The sequence below is a fragment of the Hordeum vulgare genome, chromosome 1H (assembly GCF_904849725.1).
Source record: "Hordeum vulgare subsp. vulgare chromosome 1H, MorexV3_pseudomolecules_assembly, whole genome shotgun sequence".
Lineage (NCBI taxonomy): Eukaryota > Viridiplantae > Streptophyta > Magnoliopsida > Poales > Poaceae > Hordeum > Hordeum vulgare.
The window spans coordinates 421,675,390-421,696,183 of NC_058518.1; the positions used below are offsets into that span (position 1 = coordinate 421,675,390).

Consider the following 20,794-nt stretch of genomic DNA (forward strand, 5'->3'; position numbering starts at 1 on the left):
GAGCACATTGCAAGAGACAGGGTTTCGAGAGGACGAGGATGATGATGCGCCCATAGCCGGTGAGGTACATTGCAAAACTTTGTGGTACCAAAAATGAAGATCCTCGTGTCATCGGATGGAATAAAAATGTTAGTGCTATTGATGCAGATTGGGCTAAATTTCTCAAAAGTAGTTTCTTTTAGAATACGTCAATAATGTATCATAGATAGCATAGCAAAGATATTTACAAGAGGCCCATGTGCCTCCCATAGGTGAAATGTTTCTTTTGGAGAGAATCGCAATTCACAAATGAAACGTTGGGTCAGCAGTGCACCCACCAAGTGTGCTATCTTGCTTTCTAATACATAATACAAGCCAGCGATCGCTGGATCTTTAAAAAAAAAACAAGTGAAACGTACGGTCAGCAGTGCACCCATCAAAACTCACACGCTAACTACTCTCTAACTGATCTACTCCCACCTGTCTGTCTGACCTCCAAAGACCAACTCAGCCAGGATATTTGACAACACACAGTGCTTACAAACAGGCTTGATTGCAACCTTCCCAAACATATCGTTGATATTTTTGTTCGGTGACGTTGTCTAGCGCCAGAGTCCACGCTGCTCTAAAACATCGGCCGAGGATGACGCGATCACTACGACGACGATTCCACGGAAGAAACGCAACCGGTGTCGGACTCGGCGTCAGATGCTTCCCGTCCGACGACCATGCCTCCGCCACCGGCCACCGCGCGGTCGTCCCGTCTCTTCCTGGCCCCCAGCCAGCGCCGCCGCCGCCGCCGCCGAGCCTCCGCGTCCACGGCACGCTGTTTCCGGCCCCGCTGCTGCAGGACCTTGCCGCACGAGTCGCACGAGACGAACTCGCCCTCCACCCTGACGCGGCGGAGGCCGCCGCAGTGGCCGCACGCCATGTATCGCCCGGACATCGTCATCTCTGGTCCGCACGGAGGCGCGCGCGTCGGGAGCGCCGCTGGTTGGGGAGTCGATCGGCCGGGTTCGTCAGTGCTCGATCGATTGCTCGGCTCCCGATTCGTGCATTATGGTAGCGTATATGTAAGGCGAGGCCAGGAAGGCAGGAACCGAGTCGGATAGGAAATCCTACGCGTTTTAGTTGCAGGTATCTTGGCAGCCAAGTTCGTTTTTCTCTTGGACGAAGTATTCTTGTGTGGTAGGAGTACTACTTAGATCCGAGTGGAAGGAAGGATCGAGATTATGTACAGTATACAGTAAGAGTAGGGCACACGTAATCTATGGGGCATATAGGAAGACAAAGGTTGTTTTTTAGGATTTCAACTAATTCTGTAATTAGGGATAATCCTCCCTTGTGAAAATTGCCGTCGGTTGCTTATGGCAACCGTTCGACACGCCCGCGCCCCCACGATCGGACGCGTCCATTCGTGGCGACGGTTCCCATATAATCCTTGGATCATCAATGAAAGAGATACTTCGATCAATCTGTATCATCACACGTTATCAGCACGAGTCTTTGCCCAGAGCACGCATAGGCATATTACGCCGGCGACAATCGCCGGGAAAGGATTGAGACAGGAAGAAAGGGAAAGAAAACTTCGAGAAACAATCCAATGGAGGAGGAAATTTGTTTAGTGGACAGTGGTGCCTCTAACACAATTCTACGCAAGGTTAAATACTTCCAAAGTCTCAAAAAGAGTAAGGGAAGTGTTATGACAATTGGTGGTCATGACACGGTAATTGTTGGTTCTGGTCAAGCCACATTTACCCTCCCGAATGGTACAAAACTTGAAATCCAGAAGGCTTTATTGTATCCGGATTCAACTCGTATCCTGTTGAGTTTGAAGGATATCCGTATGAATGGCTACCACATTGAAACTCATGAAGACAATGCGGTTGAAAGCCTACTCATAACTCAGCAGAAGGGATCCAACAAGGAAACCCTTGAGAGACTGTCTGCTCTATCTTTTGGATTGTATTACACATACATCAAGCCAGAGCAACATTTGGCATACAAAATAGTTTTTCAGAATCTTGACAAGTTCAAGATATGGCATGATCGCCTGGGTCATCCTGGTGTGGGGATGATGAGAAAAATTATTGACGGTTCAATTGGACACAACATAACGGTTGCTAATTTCCCCGAATCCTCGGATTTCGTATGCAGTGCATGTGCAACTGGAAAATTAATCATAAGACCTTCATATCTGAAGATCAAGAATGAACCACTTAATTTTCTTGAACGCATTCAAGGAGATATATGTGGTCCAATTCAACCGTTATCGGGACCATTTAGATATTTTATGGTGCTCATTGATGCATCAACAAGATGGTCTAATGTGTGTCTATTATCAACAAGGAACCATGCTTTTGCAAAGCTGATTGCTCAAATCATTAAACCGAGGGCAAATCATCCTGAACACAGGATAAAATCCATCAGAATGGATAATGCTGCTGAATTTAGTTCACCAGCATTCAATGATTACTGCCTAGCCTTGGGCATAACTGTGCAGCATTCTGTACCATATGTACACACACAAAATGGTCTTGCGGAATCACTCATCAAGAGGATCAAGTTGATAGCAAGACCACTCCTACAGAATTGTAATCTTCCAACTTCTTGTTGGGGACATGCGGTATTGCATGCCGTAGAGTTGATACAAATTCGACCAACTGCATATCATACAGCCTCCCCGCTGCAGTTAATACGTGGAAATCAATCAAATATTTCTCATCTTCGAAGATTCGGTTGCGCTGTGTACGTACCGATATCACCACCTCAGCGTACATCGATGGGTCCACATAGAAAAATGGGGATCTATGTGGGGTACAATTCTCCGTCGATTATAAAGTACCTGGAGCCTCTAACAGGGGACCTATTTACAGCCCGGTACGCTGATTGTATCTTCGATGAAGACAATTTTCCGGCATTAGGGGGAGAAAAGAACCACAAAGAATGTCGGGAAATAGATTGGAATGTTAAAGGCATTTAGTCCTTAGATCCACGTACGAATGAATCTGAACTAGAAGTTCAGAAGATTATTAATTTGCAAAATATTACAAATAATCTGCCAGATGCATTTACTGATTATAAAGGTGTCACTAAATCCCATGTTCCTGCTATGAATGTTCCAGAGAGAGTTGAGATATCTCGTAAGACCACTCAACCGCCCAAGAGGGGGAGAAAACTGGATAAAAAGGACACGGCTTCTCAGAAGCGTCCGCGGGAAGTGAGGATCCCTTCAATTGTAAATGTAGTTCAACCACGAGTTGATATTCAACCTAGTGTTGAAAGACACCTAAAGGATGTTATGCATCCAGAACCCAGCACAGCTGTGCACACAAATATTGGTGCTGGGACATCGGTACACCTTGACTCGATTGTTGTGGGAAATCACAATGAGTCACAAGGTATTGATGAGATTTCCATCAACTATGTTGAATCAGGAGAATCATTCAACAGAAAGACTACAATTGTCAACATATTTTTCGCCTCAAAGATTGCAGATGACCTGGCATTGGATCGTGAACCTAAGTCCATGGCAGAGTGTATGAAACGCTCAGACTGGTCCAATTGGAAGGTTGCAATAGAGGACGAATTGCGCTCGCTTGCTAAGAGAGGGGTATTTACTGCAGTAATACCTACTCCTCCTAATGTTTTCCCCGTGGGGGCAAAATGGGTTTTTGTTCGTAAAAGGAACGAAAACAATGAGGTGGTGAGATATAAAGCGAGGCTTGTAGCACAAGGGTTTACACAGAGACCCGGCACCGATTATGATGAAACATATTCTCTTGTGATGAGTGGAATCACGTACCGATACTTGATATCACTCGCAGTGCAAATGAATTTGTATATCCAATTGATGGATGTTGTGACTGCATATTTATATGGGTCACTTAAGACCGATATCTATATGAAAGTTCCCGAGGGACTGAAGATTCCGGATCCAAAAGCTAACCGCAACATGTATTGCGTAAAGCTACTGAAGTCGTTATACGGCTTGAAATAGTCGGGTAGAATGTGGTATAACCGACTAAGTGAGTTCCTTCTGGAGAAGGGTTACTCAAACAACAATGATTGCCCATGTGTGTTCATCAAGAAATTCACTCATGGATTTTGTATAATTTCCGTGTATGTTGATGACTTGAACATCATTGGGACTACACGTAAAATACATGAGGCAAGTAATCATCTCAAGACGGAATTTGAGATGAAAGATTTGGGTAAAACCAAATTTTGTCTTGGTTTGCAACTTGAACATTTTTCTTCAGGAATACTTGTTCATCAGTCTGCTTACATCCAAAAGATACTGGAAAAGTTTAATATGGATAAAGCATACCCATAAAAAACACCTATGGTCGTCAGGTCGCTTGACAGAGACAAGGACCCATTTAGGCCTAAGGGTGATGATGAAGAGATATTGGGACCAGAGGTTCCATATCTTAGTGTCGTTGGTGCACTAGTGTATCTAGCAAACTGCACTAGACCTGATATAGCATTTGCAGTTAATTTACTGGCTAGATACAACGCATCACCAACAAAAAGGCATTGAGTTGGTGTGAAGAATATTTTCAGATATCTTCAAGGCACCAAAGATCTTGGTTTATTCTATCAGAAAAATCAAGAGAGAACCATGGTGGGGTATTGCAATGCTGGATACTTGTCAGATCCCCATGATGCCAGATCGCAGACTCGTTTTGTCTTCTTACATGGAGGTACAACCTTCTCTTGAAAGTCAACAAAGCAAACCTTAGTGGCAACGTCCACCAATCATTCTGAGATAATTGCTTTGTTCGAAGCATCACGTGAATGTGTATGGCTTCGCAGAATGATGAACTTTGTCCAAAGTTCAAGTGGGATTGGTTCGGTAAAATCACCCACTATTATCTACGAAGATAATGCTGCTTGCATTGCACAAATGCAAACGGGTTATATTAAAAGCAATATTACAAAGCATATTTCTCCTAAATTATTTTATCCCCATGATCTCCAAGAGAAGGGGGAGATGAGTATTTTGCAAACAAAGTCATGCAATAATCTCGCTCATCTATTTACTAAGTCTTTACCAAGTTCTTTATTCCATAAATATGTAAATGGAATTGGTATGAGACGACTTCGAGACTTGCAAAATTCAGGGGGAGAAATCTCCTAGGATATAACCTGTTAAGATCATAAGATCTTTTATATTGCACTCTTTTCCTTTGTGAGTTTTCCACATGGTTTCTCACGAAAGGTTTTTAATGAGGCAATATCAATACAAGGGACGATATATGTCGTTTTCTTCTTATTTTCCCATTGGGTTTTGAAAGGAGTTTTTCATGGCATATTATATATTTTCTTCTTATTTTTTTCCCACAGGGTTTTGGAAAAGAATATTTCAAAGATGATCAGTCTCAAAGACAAACGAGGATTAGAGAGAGTATTAGGATTTAAACTAATTCTGTAATTAGGGATAATTCTCCCTTGTGAAAATTGCCGTCGGTTGCTTATGACAACCGTTCGACACGCCCGCGCCCCACGATCGGACGCATCCATTTGTGACGACGGTTCCTATGTATATAATCCTTGGATCATCAATGAAAGAGATACTTCGATCAATCGTATCATCACAGTTTTATCATGAAAAAAAGGGGTTGGTGGAAGTCGTGAGATGGGCAAGGCCATGTCGGTCTGGACGTCACTTCCACTCTGACCGCTCGTTTCTTCCAAGAAAAAATGGAAATCGCACGCAATATTCCTCCAGTACAGTTTCTCGACAAAAAAAGTCCCCAGTGCAACGTCTCAACCCACTTGTGAAATATAAACATGTAGTAATAAAATTAAAAGACCGATGCTAACTTAAAAAATGCTCGTGCAGGAGCCGGGATTTTGTTGACTGCTACCAATAGTCAACTTGGAAGTTAGGAAAACCGTGTAGGCATTCCACCTTGTAACATTCCACGTGCTCTACATTCAGAAAGTCTGAAGGACAGATCTAATTTAACATTTGCACTAGTTCCAAGTCTGATTCCCAAAAGTCAGTACTAGTTGCTACTATCCCAGTGGTGAAACTCAACGCTGACATTCATGACAAGGTCCAAACTGCTACTGTTGAAACTTACAGTGAGCAAACTCGTATTTACTTTTACCGAATATATAGCAAGAACATCACAACATGTGTCCCGTCGCTCTATTTATGCCATACACCTACAATTGCCTCCTATTTTCCAGCAGAGGTTCCACAAGGTTCACCTGCTTTGATGGGTTTGAATCACCTTCAGTAGCAGGTTTCTTCAAAATTCCAGCAGGCTGTCCACTCTGTCCTTGCCGGCTCTGCGCTCCCTGCAACAAAAGCCAATCCAAAGAATTTAACATCTTTTGGCCTTTCGATACAGAACACAAGGAAACATCGGAACTATCATAGAATTACTGACAAAGAATGTGTTTTGCACCAAAAGTATATGTTCAAGTAAGATTGACTTCTACAAATGTTGCCAAGTCCAACTTGGTACTGGCATGTGTAAACAGTCATATAACACAAAAGCTTATGAAATACAGTAACTCTCAGCAAACATCCAGTGTAACCAGGAAAAGAATGTCCAAAGAAAATATGGGTAAAGGATGGAAGAACATTAACATTGCCAACAGAACTTCATGTCGAATTTAACTTTGTACGTCGTAATTTACTCTTGGAAGATGCAGTATTTTGTAGGTAGAATTTTAAAAATAGCCACAACTCAAAAGTTAGTTAGAAGCCTATAAGAAACTGAACTCAAAAGTGAAAACAACCTAAATCAAATGAAAAAAGAAAACGTCCACTTTGGACACTGAACTTTGCCTCAAAACCATTTGAAACAGACCTTAAACTCCCTAAACCTGTCTACTTTCCCCTTTGAGCAATTCCAAGGGCGCTTAGAATGGGATAGTGCATATTGTACAAATAAAAAGATAAGATATATGATTGTAGACTGCATAACAAGATTATAGCCATCCTTGGTTTCATAAGTACAGTCATTTTAGTTTTCTGCTGTTAAAGTGCACATATAATCATATTTTAACCAGTTTTCTACACATAATAAAAATTTACCATGTACTGGTATCAGGATATATTTTTAATGCATAGGTACTCATATCTAAATGAGAGTAGATCGACATGGAAGGAGAGGACCCCCATCAACACTTTCACACATGATAACTAATACTTCCTGCTTTCCGGTTTATAGGACTCAACTCGAAATCTTCAGATCTCGTTTTATAAGGCTTGTTTCGAGACACGATTGGTTAAGGCTGGCCATAGTGGGAGTAACTTAGGTGGTATCATATATTTGGGACTAGCAAACATGTTGATGTGGCAGATAATTAAAGAAGAGAAAGAGGGTTAGAGTAACATAGGTAGATACCATAACATGTTAAATGCTATGCTAATATGTGTCATGCATGTCAATAAATGAAGTCATCTATGATACTATGCATTATGAAGGTAGTAGTATCATACAATAGTATCATATGCATGATACTACCTCCGTCACGGTTTAGAAGACTTGGTTAAGTTTGCGTGCATTTCCACAACACACAAGGTTTAAGGCGCATTGCATTTACTCCTAGCAGCTAATTAGTACTTCGTTGTACTACTTCTATATGCAAGCGTAGTGTGAATGCTATTTTTCAACTCATTTTACAGCCAATCAATAACAACCTAGGTTCTAAAGAATTTCCATGCACGCCTTCTAAACCGTGACGGAGGGAGTACTACTATATGATACTTCCCACTATGGCCAGCCTAAAGTGTTGATGTATTTTCGATCACTGCGTTGCATTTAATTCTCTGGCCGCTGTTTTCGAAAGAAAATTAATTACATAGCCTAGTTTTTGCTCCTTTCCTTCCCTCGGCTGCATGCATGCAGCAAACTAGACAATAAAACGAGATAAAAAAAATGAAGACTGACCAGTGCCTGCACCATCTAGATGAGAGAGACTGGCACACATGCAGCTGTAGGGCACAGTAGTTATTGCATTGGCAATCGAACAGACTGAGCATTAATACCAGTATGCTAATTGGGCACTTTTCAATCAACCATAATTCATCCCAACCAATAGACATTTACCTTGGTTGGTGAGATTTCAGATATAAGCCCTATAAGGGAGTAGTCGTAAGAAATGGCACTTACCGAAGCCTTTTGAGCAGTTAATCTCCTAACTGACGGAGCCCTTGCAACTGATGACGCAGCAGCAGCAGCAGCTACCCGGATCCTATGAGGAACATAATTTATTTTTTGTACATATAATATACTCATCAGAAACTGAAGAATGCAAGCTTGTAGCAAGTATAGTTCCTCTAAAGATGAGACAATACCTTTTATGGACATCAACATATTCATCGGTTTCATCCACTATCTCTTCCTGCAGAATCAGAAAAGTCAAAATGGTGAGAGATTCGGAAGATGTTTGAATCAAAATTAAGAACTGCATAAATGCCTCCAATCGGGATGATTATCGCCTTAGGATATATTTCAGCTAACAAAAGCTATGACTTCTTCGCTAAATGCAAATGAAGCAACCTCCAGAAATTTGATAAAATTCAATTCATCAGACCAGGCGATCTGTGTGGTTAGATGGCCAAGGTGCAAGTATGTGCATGACGAAACTGTTTTCTGCGGACATCATAATCCTCTAGAGGTTTTTTTTCTCTCGGGCCAGGGCAAATGGCTTGACCCGGCTGACCATGGGAGTCTTCGTTTGGTCATGGTTGATGTTTGTCGTGCTTATTCTAGCTGAATTAATGGTGTGTGTGGGTTCTGTTGTACTCTAATTATCTAGGGGTAGTAACTCATAATATCTGTTGGATACTTATTGTGAGACTATGATTTTTCTTTTAATAATAAGGGATGTGTGCATCATCATGATGCAGAGGCCAGGATTTCCCTCTTATCGAAAAAGGTAACAAATCTGTTTGGTTTTGTCTTTTCCTGATCCAAACCATACAAGTAAATATCCATGCTCTATGCTTCCTTTCAGACACCCTTAAACTTTGTTTGTCCAGGGGAACACCTTGTGTTACCAATCCCCATGTATCAGTACAAATTATCTAGGACAAATACAAATGCTTGTCAGTGTTTGGCTATACACAATGAATGCAACAGTTCAGAAGCTGCGTAAACAGAATCCGTGATAACTTCAAAGAGGTTCCCAGAATCATCAAATATTTGAGATGATTAAACTGAATCATGTAACTCATCTTGAAAATAGTACCCGTTTTCCTGAGAAACGATGACAAGAACTATAACATAGATTAGTAGTTGCAAGCCAAAAATAGTAAGCACTTGTTGCACTTCCAAGTGTTGATTACAAAATCAACTAGTAGTAGTTATAATAGGCATGGTTCCTCATCCTAGATCATCTCACAATTTACCAAAACTTTCACATGACACTATATCTCCCTGCTTTCCGGCACAACAACCATGACAGAAAATGCAAGAGTATGCTCGAGCAAACATGAAATGCTAGGTGCATACGTTCAATATACTGGATTCAGATTGTATTTCTTCTGCTAACAAACCACATATTCAACTGTCCACGATACAGCAGAAAAAAAGACAATGATACATTCCAAAGAAGAACAAATTAGCCAGCGTACAGCTTACCTGCAAGAGTTCTTCAAATACATCTTCGAGTGTAATGATACCAATGACCTCGCCTTCCTCTATGTCTTCTGATGACCGACCCACTCCACTCGATGGCTTATCGTTTTGGTGCACAGACTGGTGTTTGTTTCCATTAACCTGCCTGCTCTGTGGTGCTTCAATGTCGACAACCACACTTTCGGCCCTTTCTTCAGCATTGGATAGTAAGGGTGCAGTCAGCTGTGTTGCCCCAGTTGCTTCCATGTTTGGTTCACTCGTGTCAGCAGCTGGAGGGTTCTTTGGTCTAGCCTTCACAACAGCAGCCATATGGCTACTCCCTTTCTGAAACTCGTTCAATATATCATACAAAGGCATGTCCGCCGGAACCCTGAAAATGCAAAGATTGATCAATGATTTCTCAGATTATCGTATCAGTACACCTTGAACCGCTGGAACAGTTGTACTTCATCTGCTAGACCAATTGTATCACACACAGAAACTAAAAAAATCTGAAGTATATATATAATACAAAGGGTGCATACCTCGGAATCCTTCGAATGGAAACCGCACTAACTGGTGTCTCTGTTTCAGCACGAACTGTCAGAAGACTTTTCACCTAGTTAAATTCAAAATGGTTATGAGTTAGTGAAGGACATACATGACAAATCACTCTAATACTCCATGGCATAATTGGCACCTACCAACAGGAGCCCAATAACATTTCTAGGGTTTCCTGAGTACACAGGCACACGACTGTGGCCCCGGGCAAGAATTTTACCAATTGCTTCCCTGCAAATGCAAGTAAATAAGATTGGCACTGTCCCTTACAAAAACTGCTGCAAGTAAAATAAGTATGTCTGTAAAAAAATTCCATAACATAGTGTCCGGATATATCATTATTTTTTATTACTGATTAAACAAATTTTGAGATGTGCATGCTGAGATTGATGTGTGGCCACACAAGGAAGGACCGAGTCTGGATTGATGATATACGAGATAGTGGTGGGGTAGCACCGATTGAAGAGAAGCTTGTCCAACATTGTCTGAGATGGTTTGGGCATATTCAGCGCAGGCCTCCAGAAGCTCCAGTGCATAAAGGATGGCTAAAGTGTGCTGATAATGTCAAAAGAGGTCGGGGTAGACCGAACTTGACATGGGAGGAGTCCGTAAAGAGAGATCTGAAGGACTGGGGTATCACCAAAGAACTAGCCATGGACAGGGGTGCGTGGAAGCTTGCGATCCATGTGCCAGAACCATGAGTTGGTCGTGAGACCTTATGGGTTTCACCTCTAGCCCACCCCAACTTGTTTGGGACTAAAGGCTTTGTTATTGTCGTCATGATTAAACAAATTTTACTATTCCTAAGTTGACATTATGAAGGCTAAAGTTGCGTCATCATGAAGCCCACATGATGTGCAGAACTACAAAAGATTGTGTCACTTAAGTTCAGATCCACAAACGGATAGAAGAATCAGGAGCTACAGTATGGACTTGAACCTTGCCACAATAGGAGGGGAAGTAGAAAATGACAACCAGATAATGTAACCTTGCAACCTTTCAGGTGAAGCAAATGAGCACTAAGTGAATCTGGATCTAATGTGTGTCATACTGCCATACTAACTTTGTTCATTGCAATTGATGTGCACATCATGAACACATGGCAGCACCCGAGCACCAAAACCAAGATTATATAGACAAACAACTCCACAAAAGGACAACAAAAACAAGAAGGTACAAGGAAAGCAAAGATTAACAAAATGGCATAATAAATACAGCATGAACAATAACTAATAAAGGACATGAGCAGATGTTCTGGTGTACTGTTATTTTTACCAATCCAATTTGGAGTCCACATCTAATGAGAAAGTTGATTCGATAGGTGTCATAGCTTCTTGAGCAGTCTGCATACACAGATATAATAAGATATCTGCCGAATGAAGTTAAAATAATTCACGCTTTCTCACTCTCAGTATAATCAAGCCTTTGTCTGTCAGCACTGTTCTGTCAAATCGAAACCCCAATTCACTTTGTTTCTTTAAAGAGTTGCAATGAAAATGAGGCACCTAGTTCTGAATACAACATAGAGGAAACATGTTGATTGCTCAAGACTAAAGAAAAAGATTAAAATATTTCTGAAGAGTAACATGTTTTCTGAAGCTACAAGCCCATAAATAATAAATAACTTACCAAAAATATGAAGAGAACAATAAAGCATGAAAGAGATCAAAGTTGTGTACATGCACATCATTAAATGTTAAGAAACTAAAGGCGAGAATCGTCGCTCAGTTTGTTTTTATCTCCCCCAAAAGCCAAAAATAAGCAGCCAGCTAGTCACATATAGAAAATAATAAGTCAAGCAACATGTAGCTTCGCACCAAATTTATTTGAATTTTGGTTACCAATGTTGCCTTCAGATCATGCTTAAGCATTACATATAAAAGTAGAAGAGAAATTATAAACATGATGTGCACCTTTTCAGTCAAATCCAAAGCTCCACTTATGATTGTAGTCTCATCGTGGGTAAGCTCCCCACCCTTACCAGCCTGCCAGGGTATAAGCATTTAAATGGGAGAAAATCTAGATAGAAGATGTGAACTTCGTAAGAAGTTACTACATGTCAAGATCATGTTACCTCTTTGCTGTGTATAGAAACCAGAGCTTTCAGTTGAGCTCGCCTAAAGAGTGCGGATTCATTATGCCCAAGAGCGCAGTCTAGGAGCTGGGACAACATCAAAATTTCAAATACTTCAATAACCCCTTTAAAAATCAGATCAACTACAACTTAAACACATAACAAACAAAATAAACAAAATTCACATACTATTTTCCAGTTCAAACATTTGCATACCTATTCTAGGTTTGTAATCAAATTAGTTTTTACTAAAAGCTAGTCCCTCCGTTCACAAATATAAGATGTTTTGGATATCAATATGGAATACGTACGGACTGAAATGAGTGAACAAACACACTAAAGCATGTCTATATACATCCGATTCAGAAAAAAAGTTAGAAGATCTTATATTTGTGAACAGAGGGAGTAAGAAAATATGGATCTGCAATCAAACTCCCATGATCCCTTTAACATGTCAAAACTTGCATCAAAATTCTGAACTGAATTGTAGTATAAGACATTAAATGTTCACAGGAACTTTACACGATACATTAAGTAATAGTGCATTGCTCATGTGAATAGAAGCTTCAATACAGCTACAACAAAGGACATTGATTAACCTACTCTTAAGCTGATATGATGTGTCAAATATAAATCCTCAAGGGAATAAGGGTCAAGTCTGTGAGGGTGTTGGGAGTCTATAGCAATAATTTTGTGTTGTACCATAGGAGTGCCAGAACCCTCACTTCCTTTACTAATACTGCTTGATTACAATCGGATTTGGACTCTAATCTGAACCCAACTTGGACTCCGGTTAGACCCTTTTACTGACTCACAGACATATCACCTGCTACTCCCTCCGTAAACAAATATAAGACGTTTTAGATCACTAAAGTAGTGGTGTAAAAAGTCTGACATTTATTTTCGGAGGGAGTACCATTTTCTTAAGCTGTGCTTTGCAAGACAGGCTTATCAGGTAAAAATGGCAGCCAATAAAAAAAACGCACATCCACACTGTAGCAGGGGTAAGACTAGGTTCCTATAATCCCTCCCCAGACCCCACCTTGTGTGGGAGGTTCTATGCACTGGGTCTGTCCTTTTTATAAGTGAATTCGAATGTGGTCGGCTTAGATGTTACCAGAGTTATTTCATTGATGATTTCATCTTAAGTGTTAACACACGCAGAAAATTGTTGATTGTTCCGGAAAAATTAAGTCACTGATGAAGAACCGATATCAATTTTTGATTTTAAAAAAGAAGAACTAAGATTATTGAACCAATCCCAAGAACACATGTGGACTTCATAATCTAGACAAATATCTGGAAAATCGTAAATAAACGCACCCTTTTGAAACCATCCATTGCAATGTACTTAGTACAGAACCAAAACTAAGTTTAAATTTCAATGCTTTTAGTACTAGTTTTTGTAGCCAGATGGGACTCCAATTATGAACTATATTTACAATTTCTAGTAGCCGTTCTTCCATTCTCTGAGACATCTAGCAGCACTGCTTTCAACATATGACAGGGAATAATTACTAAAATTAATTATTGCGAGGCTACTAAATATTTGTGAAGAAAAGCATACGAACATACAATAGCTACAAGGGCTAAAGCAAAAAAACAAGAAATGACTTGAACATTAACTACCAGAATCTCCAATTAGGATAGTGTAAACAAAATACCACTTTGTATCAATTCTGGGACCAAATCGAGCATAAGCCTATAATCTAACTCATGGGATTTCAAAACCATAGATTCTATGCAACTAATTCAGGGCACCAAACTTGAAAAGGCCATATAGACTTATTTACCTTCCCAATAGGGTAAGCAATAGGATAGCACATGACCATGAGGATACGTACAAGCCATACAAAGTTAGCACCCACCGCCAACCCATACCTAGTACAGATTGCTTGTGGTATAACCTGGTGCCAAAATAGTGAATCAATCAGACCATACTTGGCATTGTAGAGGAAATACTAATAATGTTTGGAATGCAGTACCTCTCCAAAAGCAAGAACAAATGTCACTGACAAGACGACAGCGACAACAGGATGAAAAATCCTGTCAAGGAATATAGGAAGAGCCTGCAAAGGCCACAGGCACAAATGGAAAAATTACTAGCTAAAACAAAGCGTCATGCAAAAGGTACCAGAGAATGCATTCTCTATTTACAATGGCTGTATGATTATGAAATAAAGCGGATGGTGGGAACAAGTAATGCACATGCATGTCAACTATACTGGGAGAAAGAACTACACAATAAGGTTTGCAAATGTAAATTGATGAGTGCAGAAGATCCTTCGTGCATATCTGGAAAAACAATATAACCAGTACAAGGATGCCTATGACAATATATTATGACTTGTGAGTTATGAAGCCAGTTAGCAGTCAGCACTCCAGTATATTGTACTTACTGCATGTTTTATCTCATAACATGCACTTCCAATTTGCAAAACCAATCCTCTTTCACGTAAAATGAAATAGACAGTTGCACATCAATTCTAACGTAAATGAAAAAGACGATAGCACTGTCCACTTCGTGAGTACATCTACAAAGGATGCAATAAGCATGACAGTCAATCTCACCAAAACTTATCCATGGCATTAAATAGAACTAAAACCGCTTTTGCATTTTAATAGTAAAACTAAACTAAAATGATGTGTGGATTCTGATGAGCACCCAAGTTGCGGATTGGAATCACTGGGCATCAGTAGCGTAAATATTATTACACCTTGGTCTTTGAACTCATTTGTCTGGAGTAGACCATATCTTAGCATGTTTACCAATATATGATCATCAGCATTGTAGTTAGAAACTTGAAAGATAGACAATATTATGTTTGCACAAATGTACTGATGGAAGTGCAATATAGTGCGATAAATCATAAAAAATGCAACAAAACTTTGTACCTCCATGGCAACAGCATTACACAGTAGCAGGGTGACAAGAAGCTGGTGCTGCTTTTGAACAACTGGAAGGATAGTAGCTGCAGCAAACAAAACACGCAAGTAACTAAAATATGAACAACAACAAAACAATCAATTGAATATTGAATTACAGATTTTCAAAAGAGGAAAAGTAATAGCAGCATCAGTGTAGAGGCACACATTAAATAAGACATGCTAAAAGAGGTGACACTTAACAGTAACACTTGATAAGCAGTATCTCACTCCTTTGTTGATTCAATTGAAAATTCCTACCACCTACAGATCTGAGGTTTCGTAATGTCTCATGACAGATTATAACAATTTACAGCTTCTCAGAAGGATAAACAAAAACACCAAAAGTTACGGCATATATTACGTGCTGAAAAGCCATAGTTATGTGATACCTGCAATCCTGCATACACAAATGTAGGGGATCAAAGAAGCACTAGAGTGGACATCTTTACAATATCTACTACTCCCTCAGTCCCGAATTGGTTGTCTTAGATTTGTCTAGACTAGATACCGATGTATCTAGAACTAATTTGGGACAGGGGTACATGATACTTCCAATTCCCAGTCGACTAAAGTATCCTCTGATCATTTCATATCTTCCCACGTAAGAGGTGGGTCTTACAAAAAGCCAAATCCCCCACACCCCTTTTTCCCATTTCCCCAATTCCTTGCTTCCTTTTTGTTTGTTCTACTTCCCTACCACAACACTTTTAGAAACATGTCGGCATTAGTAACGTAATTTTTACTGTCAGAACAGAAAATTTTACTGCTAGATGATTTAGCACATGGACATAGTCGTAACCTTTAAATTCTTCCGATTAGTAACAAAAACGACAGCATTAACTCTAATTTTTAGCCATTCAGTAACGATAGTCGCAATCCCCCAAATGTAACATAGTACGATTCCTCTTAAACATCACTCCTCAAACGGCAAACAGATCGAGCACAACGAGGGGAGGATGAAATTGCAAAAAAAAAAAGAAAAAAAAAAGAGGGGGTGACGCGAAAAGTTAGGGGTTCGGATCGGACCAGCCTGCGCCTTCTCGGAGTCGGTGCCGCTGCGCTGGAGGATCTCGAGCTCGACGAGGCCGAGCGACATGAGCCCGAGGGTGAGCCCCGACATGATCCCGGCGAAGAGCACCAGGAAGCAGGAGATGCCGGCGTACGCCCACCACCCGACCGACCCGAATGGCGTGTCATTCCCCTTGAGGATCGCCGCCGCCACGCTCACCCCCGCCGCCGCCGCGGCGCTCGACGCCGGACGCGCCGTCGCCGCGACGGCCCGCACCGCCGCCGCCAGGCTCGCCCCTCTCGCCCTCCCCGCTCCGGCCACCGCCGCCATCGCGCCTCCGCCGCTCCGATGTGCCAGAGCCAAAGCCCCACAGCCTGACAAGCGCTGGCACCGTATAAGGATGTGGGCGAGAGGAAGGCGACAAGATCACTAGGACTCCAGGAGCGGGGCGAGGCGAGGCGCAGGGGCCGTTGGATGCGCCGCGAGGCGTGGATGTGGCCGTCGATCGGACGGCTGACGAAAGGACCGCGGGGCCACCTGTCCCCGCTGCGGCCGAGCGGTGCACGTCTTCGGCGTTTTGGACCGTGGACTGGAAGAATTGGCGGTGGCTGTGTACGTGGCGGTACTAGATCGAGCATTTGTGCTCGCAAGGCATAACGGTATGAGAAAGAGGGCTTCACGATGACCAAATTTGATGTGATTGTGATTGCGATATTCGCATCCATACGCCGATTCAATTGGTGGGATATTCTACCATGAAGAAAACATTGTCAAACTTTGGAAGGTACATATATAATCCTCACGGCATCTCCGGCGTAGACCCTCAAACCTTTATTAAGGGTCCGGACCGGGCAGCCCGGACCGCGAAAGTTATCAAAAACGATCCTGTATTGATCCGTAAAGCGGTTTGGACATGATTTTTCTGTAAATCAAAGACAAATGTGCGGAGGTTTGCGAGATTCCGAACTGCCACTTCGCTCGATTTTGACCATTCTGGTCCATCAAAAATATCTCCTCCCTCTCGCGTGAAACGGCCAGCATCGCTTCAGAGCGTCAGTGCCCGCATTCATATCCGACGAGAGCGTACGTGACCTCTCACTAGCGTCGGCATTGAAGCGGTGCGTTGGTCAAGACAGCGTTGCCTGCATCGCTTCCCGGTGCAGGCGACTGCTGCGCATTCAAATGACACGACGGCCGCTCGTCCGTCCATCTCCCGTCCACATTGATGGCACGCGGTTGCCGAGGCATCTCCTTCGATGCCACCCGTCCGTCCGTCTGCCGCCTGCAATTGCTATATAAACCGCTCCCCGGTCATAGCCGCAGTCATGAGTCTCCGATCCCTCTCTGCACACTGATCTCACAATGGATTCCTCTCCATCAAAGCTCTCTCGAACGGGATGACGTCGGAGCAGAAGAAGGAGACGGACGGCATTGATGCCCGTTGGCGGGCCAGCAGGCAATCGAAGGATGTCGATACCCCCAATGGAGGACGCGATCGACGATGACCCGACGCTATCCTCCTCTTCCTCCTCCATCGTGCCTCCCTCGTCAGTGCACTGCACCATGACCATCGGCGAGGCTCGTGTCATTTACATGGACATGGTGCGGAAGGAGAGGTTCCGGAAGGCGCAGGTCGACGCCGCCTACAACCACCACCTCCTCCAAAAGCACATGTAGACAGAGGAATAGCTCGGTGTCGGTAGGGCAGTCGTGCTCGATGCGGACTTGGCAGAGGAGGAGGCGCTCCTAGAGTCCTACAGCTTTGCTCGAGTGATTCGCCTCACCCGCTGGCGGTACCGACAGCAGGTGGCGGAGGTAGCAGCCACGGCCAAGGACGACGAGGAGGAGCAGGGTGTATCGTGTTTCGGTGAGACCTACGACGAGGAGGAGGACAACACCGAGTCCGCACCCAACGATGGCAGCGAGGAAGAGTAGTGCACGGGAAGTTGCCTTCGCTATGGTCCCAAGAAGGGCACAACTCCTCCCCTACTGTCGATGCCAAGCTTGGTGGGCTGAACAACATGGACGATTAATTGTTTGGCAGCGATGTGGAGGTGGACATGTGCGCTTGTCGGGTCTCTGGAGGAGGAGGTTACAGAGGCAGAGCTGGAGAGCACTCAGGCGGCATAAAAAAGGTCTTTGCGCAATAGCAATAAAGGTTGGGATACGTTTATCTCTTCTGAGCAACCTCTTTTCGGTTCTAAGACTATCCTTGTAGTAGGATACATATGCTTTGGGTTCTTTGTTATGTTGATCGGGAACGAGAGACAAGGGTCCTAAACCTTAAAAATCCTAAATGCTAACCCTAAACCTTTACCCAGGTTCGGTCACTCCAATGGAGGTAAAAGCATACGCCATACGTTTGGTGTTATTGATGATGAACTCGATTACAAGGGTTCAGAATCGCTAGCCCAGCTCTTGAAGATTCCTCACTTGTCATTTTCACCTCACGGCTCCCCTTTCTATATAGGTTGAGGTCTTGAGATTACAACAGAGTCCGGGTCGTATTGCGGCTCGTGACCTAGTCCAACTCCTACTCATCTTGTCATCTACGTAGGGAAAGCTTCTTACGTCTTCTACAATGAGACGACCCGCCAGGTGATCTTCGATAACCCGGCCTTCAGGATGAGCCGCCCCCCGGGCCTCATGCCTCATATGAATCTTGTTCTTGGGCCAAACTTGAAAGGCCGGGTCATCCCCTAGGCGGGTACGCCATGGGGTATATCCCCAATAGACTGCACAAACAAATCACTAGTGTCCAAATTCGACAGTCACTGCACAAGCAAATTAAGAAGGACATGGAGAGAAAAGAGAAAGGAGAAGATGTACCATGTGCATGGTCATCTAAACCCTTAATGAAGTGCTAGCACACATACGTGAAGAGCCAAGAAAATGTGACCAACCGAAGTCTTATCCGATGGATTAGGTAGGAATTGACACCAAGATCAGTACTTGCGAAACATCACATAATCATACAATATCAATGAGGAGAAAACCATCCAAAGAGAAAATAAAGAAGGGGAAGATAAGGAAAGTGGACAGCTAAAATTCAAGGAACAAATGCTCAACAACCAACCAAAATACCCAAACAAAAATCCAAAGATGTAGCAGAGGCAAGAAGTAGCCAAAAGAGAAATATGAGATGCAAATTAGACAAAATCTGAGAAAAAATGGTGTGATCGGATCCACAGGTGTAGGCACTCACCTCAATTAAAGCCACATTTGTAAATCTTGAAGTCTCACAAACCTATTGAAACCATGGATTGGCAGTGGGGGCGTATGGGGAGGCTAATCAAACCGAGAGGAGGAGCTGATGGGAGTTAAGATAATGCGAAAGTCCGAACATAGCTAGGACTGGAGGCGCAACACCATGCAACCACCTAAAAACCATCAAATCTTATAAAGAACACATCTTTTTGGAAATATGTCCTAGAGGCAATAATAAAATAGTTATTATTATATTTCGTGTTTCAAGATAATCGTTTATTATCCATCCTATAATTGTATTGAATGGAAACACAAATACATGTGTGGATATATAGACAAAACAATGTCCCTAGTGAACCTCTAGTTGACTAGCTCGTTGATCAAAGATGGTTAAGGTTTCCTAGCCATAGACAAGTGTTGTCACTTGATAACGGGATCACATCATTAGAAGAATGATGTGATGGACAAGACCCAAACTATAAACGTAGCATATGATCATGTTATTTGGTTGCTATTGTTTTCTGCATGTCAAGTATACATTCCTATGACCATGAGATCATGTAACTCACTAACAGCAAAGGAATGCCTTGTGTGTATCAAACGTTGCAACGTTACTGGGTGACTATGAAGGTGTTCTATACGTATCTCCGAAGGTGTCCGTTGAGTTAGCATGGATCAATACTAGGATTTGTCACTCCGTATGACGGAGAGGTATCTCGGGGCCCACTCGATAATACAACATCACAAACAAGCCTTGCAAGCAATGTGACTAAAGAGTTATCCACGGGATCTTGTATTACGGAATGAGTAAATAGACTTGCCGGTAACGAGATTGAAATAGGTATGGAGATACCGACGATCAAATCTCGGGCAAGTAACATACCGAAGGACAAAGGGAATGATATACAAGATTAACTGAATCCTTGACATAGAGGTTCAACCGATAAGATCTTCGTAGAATATGTAGGATCCAATATGGGCATTCACGTACCACTATTGGATATTGACCGGAGAGTGTCTCGGTCATGTCTACATAGTTCTCGAACTTGCAGGGTCTACACACTTAAGGTTCGGTGACGTTTCGGTATAGTTGAATTATTGATAGTCCCGGATGAGATCCCAAACGTCACGAGGGTTTCCGAAATGGTCCGCAGACGAAGATTATTATATAGGAAGTATCCATTTGGCTTCCGGAAAGTTTTTGGGCATTACCGATAAAGTACCGGGAGTGACGAATGGGTTCCGGAGTTCCACCGGGAGGGGCCACCCACCCGGGAGAGAACCAAAGAGGCCCAAGGGTGGCGCACCAACCCTTAGTGGGCTGGTGGACAGCCCAAGGAGGGCCACTTTGGCCGAAGAAGGAGAACGGAAAGTAGAGGAGGCCAAACCGAATTGGGAAGGAGGACTCCTCCTTCTCCTCTTGTGCCGATCGAACCCTAGGGTTTTTCC

General features: G+C 42.6%; 2 protein-coding genes across 2 annotated transcripts; both read right to left on the reverse strand.

The window, feature by feature from the left end:
* Positions 1-248: 248 nt before the first annotated feature.
* On the reverse strand, positions 249-1,363 carry LOC123412687. Its single transcript, XM_045105632.1, has one exon. It carries the CDS (start codon positions 929-931, stop codon positions 635-637), a length of 297 nt encoding a protein of 98 aa, XP_044961567.1. The 5' UTR covers positions 932-1,363; the 3' UTR covers positions 249-634.
* A 4,558-nt stretch (positions 1,364-5,921) lies between these two features.
* LOC123442103 (DUF21 domain-containing protein At4g14240-like) lies at positions 5,922-16,525 on the reverse strand. The gene is made up of 13 exons (XM_045118207.1): positions 16,156-16,525; positions 15,097-15,173; positions 14,187-14,270; positions 13,995-14,108; positions 12,202-12,288; positions 12,041-12,112; positions 11,403-11,470; positions 10,271-10,358; positions 10,112-10,185; positions 9,591-9,957; positions 8,303-8,349; positions 8,118-8,199; positions 5,922-6,291 (listed from the first exon to the last, which is right to left on the reverse strand). The coding sequence occupies exons 1-13, from the start codon at positions 16,466-16,468 to the stop codon at positions 6,157-6,159; spliced, it is 1,608 nt and encodes a 535-aa protein (XP_044974142.1). The 5' UTR covers positions 16,469-16,525; the 3' UTR covers positions 5,922-6,156.
* Positions 16,526-20,794: the final 4,269 nt, after the last annotated feature.